General features: G+C 31.2%; 1 protein-coding gene across 1 annotated transcript; it reads left to right on the forward strand.

Moving 5' to 3' along the window:
- The first annotated feature begins 1,610 nt into the window (after window positions 1-1,610).
- Window positions 1,611-2,718, forward strand: LOC136220915 (ubiquitin-like protein pmt3/smt3). Its single transcript, XM_066008754.1, has 3 exons — window positions 1,611-2,028; window positions 2,133-2,282; window positions 2,385-2,718. The coding sequence occupies exons 1-3, from the start codon at window positions 1,969-1,971 to the stop codon at window positions 2,460-2,462; spliced, it is 288 nt and encodes a 95-aa protein (XP_065864826.1). The 5' UTR covers window positions 1,611-1,968; the 3' UTR covers window positions 2,463-2,718.
- Window positions 2,719-3,901: the final 1,183 nt, after the last annotated feature.

Raw genomic sequence — 3,901 nt, forward strand, 5'->3', positions numbered from 1 at the left:
ATTTCACTATAATGAAAGAGATACGGATCACAAAGAAAGAGGTTATATTTATACTACTCAAGAAACCCTAACCGCCCAAATATTTGTTGGGCCGATAGCCCAACAGGGGCTACCACCCCCGTACCTCCGTTGCCGCAGTTCGATCACAGCAGTTGGGCCCATTGCCGCAGTTGGACCTATCTATTAGTCTCCAAAAAAACCCAACAGTCTCTATGCGTGAATCGGTCTCTGCGGACACTTCGACGCCCAAGTTAGTACCGATATAGAGATATGAAATAGTTAACTAAGAGACAAAATGTGGGCACACTTCTTATTGGTGGTCATGTGGTTCCTTTTATAAATGAAGGGGACCCCCCTTTAGTGGGTTTTAGGCCAGAGGGTGATTGAGTTGGATTGGACCTGACCCATATCCCTTATCAAGAAGTATTTGAGATCGGGATTTAAGAGTTTGGATTTCATTTGTTTTGAGAATTTGTAACATAAGAGTATTATACATGTATAACCGTGAGGATTATTAAGAGAGCTCGAGACATATGACATATAAGGATCCTATTGCAAATTATGTGGAATAGGTTAAATGAGAGAACTTTGACAATTATAAACATTTGAATCAACATTTAAGAATTTTTATTTTGCTATTTTGCAAATTTGAAATTTAAAATATAAGAGTAATATTGGCTTATTCATCATGATGATCCATTTGAAAATAAATATTAAAAATAAAAAAAAAACTTAGAAAATTAATGTAATTTATTGTAGATTAAATGAAATGTATTTATAGTTTTTTTTTTTAAGCTACAGTTTTATTTGTATTTAATAGAATTTTATATTACTCCATCCATTACTTTTTAGAGCATCTCCAATAGAGGATGCTTAAAAGTGTCAAAACTTAACACATAATTCTAAAATATATTATTTTCTCTTTCATCCACATCATTTTTGGTGACCTTTACTTAAAAAATGCTACAATAGAGGTTGCTTGAAAAGTTACCATTATAATCCTATAAATTATTATTTTATTATAAATATTAAAATAAAATGCTCCAGATTTTATTATTTTTAGGAGAGGGACCACATATTGTATATTAAAAAAATAATAAGCAAGGTTGCCAAGAGGTTGCAAAAAATTGGCAACTTTCCTTGGCACTCACAATCACTCCAATAGTGGGCACCCTTTAAAAGTTGTTAAACCTGATGCCACATCAGCTTTTTTGGACATCCTCTATTAGAAATGCTCTTATAAGTCATTCTAGATTGTTTCACACAGATTAAGAAATATAATTAATATGGAGTGAAATTAATGATTTTACATTGTTTAACTAAAAAAAAATTCTCTCTCATTTGGATCGGAAAATAAAACTAAAAGTTCTTAAAAAACTGAAAGATTTATGTTTTGGAAAAAAAACTCAATTACTAAAATAACTTGTAAAAAGGAATGGAATGAGTAATATCTAACCTGACGTCTCTTTATTTGTGTCCATAAAATTTCATATTAAAATATTCCTTTTTCTTGAAGAAAAAATATTTTTCAATCTTTTTGAGTTTAAAAAAAGAAGAGTAAGATGGAGCATGCATTCATCCATTTTTAGACTCAATCCTATGAAAATTAATAAATTAAGAGTCAAAATAGTCCTTTTTAACTTGACAGTGAAGATCAATTTAAGCCAAATTTTCAGCTTTCAAGTTGTCAACAAAAAAAAAAACCAATTGTAGCAAAATGTATTGAAAGCGAATGGATAAATACAGGTTTATAGAACAAAATGGTGAAAAGAAAGAAAAGCTGTACTGCAGTTGATAGCTTTCCTTGTTTGCCTTAGAATTTAATTTGACAGACTCAATATTCCTAAATTTCCACTTTGACTTTCCTTCTTTGCCTTTGAATTTCATTAAATTTCCTGGTTATATATCCTCTTCTTCTTCATCATCTTTTCTCTTTGTTCTCTCTAAAAATTAAAAAGTTTGGCTTTCATGGAATCGCGAACAAAAGATCCAGATATTCAAAGACTCACCATTCGTGTGAAAACTCAGGTTCTTATTTCTTCCCTTTTCTTCCTGTTATGTTGGATTTGGATTTATAATTTAGGGAATGAATCGATGTTTCAAATATTGAGCCATGTAATCTCTGTTTACAGGATGGGAACCTAAGGAATTACATGATTAACAAGCATACTCTAATTTCGAAGCTTTTGCAAAATCACTGTCAGAGAATTGATAGAGATTATAGAACTGTTGTGTTTTTAATTAATGGTGAGAGATTTGATCAAAAGAAAACACCCGCACAGGTATAACTTCTTCTATGCTCAATCTCGATCTCTCTCTATTTTACTTCTTTTTGTGTTTCTGTTATAATCTATTGTTGTTTTGAATTTTGTTTGACTGTGTAGCTAAATCTGAGGAACAATGCGGTAATTGAGGCCTTCGTTCATATGGAAGGAGGCGGTGGTATCAACAGCAGCTTCTGAAACTTTCAATTTCAATTGGTACCAAATATCAGAATAAAGTTCTCTCTAAACATGATTTGAGGGATTTGTTTTATATTTCAATGTGATGAGTTGTGCCATTCTGTGACATTTGTTGAAACTCTATTTTGATTATTGTGGTAAAAGATTGTATTTTGAGTGGAATTGCCATATTGAATTTATGATGAACTAGCATGTTTTAAGGTTAAAAATAAGAAATCAAGCAACTCTCTTTTTTTAAGATGTAGTATGAGGTTATTTTCATTATGGATGTGGGAAAATAGAAAAATGTCTGAGTTACATTACTCTCAGAGGAAAATGATAATACTGTGTGTAGTGTATGTGGACTAAGTAGTTAAGAATTATATTTATATTTTATGTATTTTATACGATGGATGTCTGGTTCCATGTAATCTTGTTGGGATGATGGATGTCTGGTTCCATGTTCATGGTTCCTGTAGGAACACAAAACCTTGTTTGTGCCAACCATGATTGTGTCAAAGTGTCCTTAAAACGCATAGAAAGCATATATGCTCAACAATGTTCAGGAAACCTCAATATGTAAATTGTTATTTCAAAATTTGGAAGGAACTACATAGTTCAAAAGCTGATAGACCATAGATATATAGCAGCTTAGTATTAACACATTTCATATTACATGTATGCCAAAGTTTGCAACTTTATAAAATATTAAATAAAAAAAAGATTGAAACCTTTTCATCACATCAGAAATATGCGAGTCTAACATTTCTTAGTTGTAAATTTGACTTCACACACCCGATTCATCTTTAGTTGACTCACTGCTAATATAAATAATTAAGTCATGTTGAATTGAAACAATACATATAACTAGAAGTGAATTATCGTGTTAATTTTAAGTTAGTGTGGAAATGAGCCAATTAGATTAACATTATGAAACATAAATGAATACATAAATAAAAACTGAAACTTGGACAAATTAGAATATGTTATTCAATGCTGTTAATTCTTTTCCAAGCTCTACTGAAGTTTCTTGACATTAAATATAAAAGGGATAAGGTATCAAAATAGGTTTAAGGTTGTTGGGAAAGTACCAATGTAGGCTCAACGTTCAAAATAGCACCAATATAGGTTTAACGTTTATAATATAGCATCAATTTAGGCCTCACGTACAAAATAGCACCAGTATTGGCTTAACGTTTACAAAATAATACGAATTTAAGCCTATATTGGTGTTATTTTGTACGTGAGACCTAAATTGATGCTATATTGTAAACGTTAAGCCTAAATTGATATTATGTTATAAACGTTAGAGCATCTCCAACAGTCTCTTAAGTTGACTCTTAAGTTAAAATTTGAGGAGGGAGAATGAAAATTCATCTCCAACAGCCTCTTAGTGGCTCCTCAAATCACTAATAGCTTCTCCATCATCTCTATTAATAGAGAGCATCTCTCCACCTCTT

Source organism: Euphorbia lathyris, chromosome 2 (assembly GCF_963576675.1).
Source record: "Euphorbia lathyris chromosome 2, ddEupLath1.1, whole genome shotgun sequence".
Taxonomy (NCBI): Eukaryota; Viridiplantae; Streptophyta; class Magnoliopsida; order Malpighiales; family Euphorbiaceae; genus Euphorbia; species Euphorbia lathyris.

Bases quoted from the DNA above. Each gene is read 5' to 3' on its own strand.
- LOC136220915 (XM_066008754.1), top strand. From the start codon at position 1,969: ATGGAATCGCGAACAAAAGATCCAGATATTCAAAGACTCACCATTCGT. The intron at 2,029-2,132 runs GTTCTTATTTCT...CTCTGTTTACAG, and splicing joins CCATTCGTGTGAAAACTCAG to GATGGGAACCTAAGGAATTA. The intron at 2,283-2,384 runs GTATAACTTCTT...TTGACTGTGTAG, and splicing joins AAAAGAAAACACCCGCACAG to CTAAATCTGAGGAACAATGC.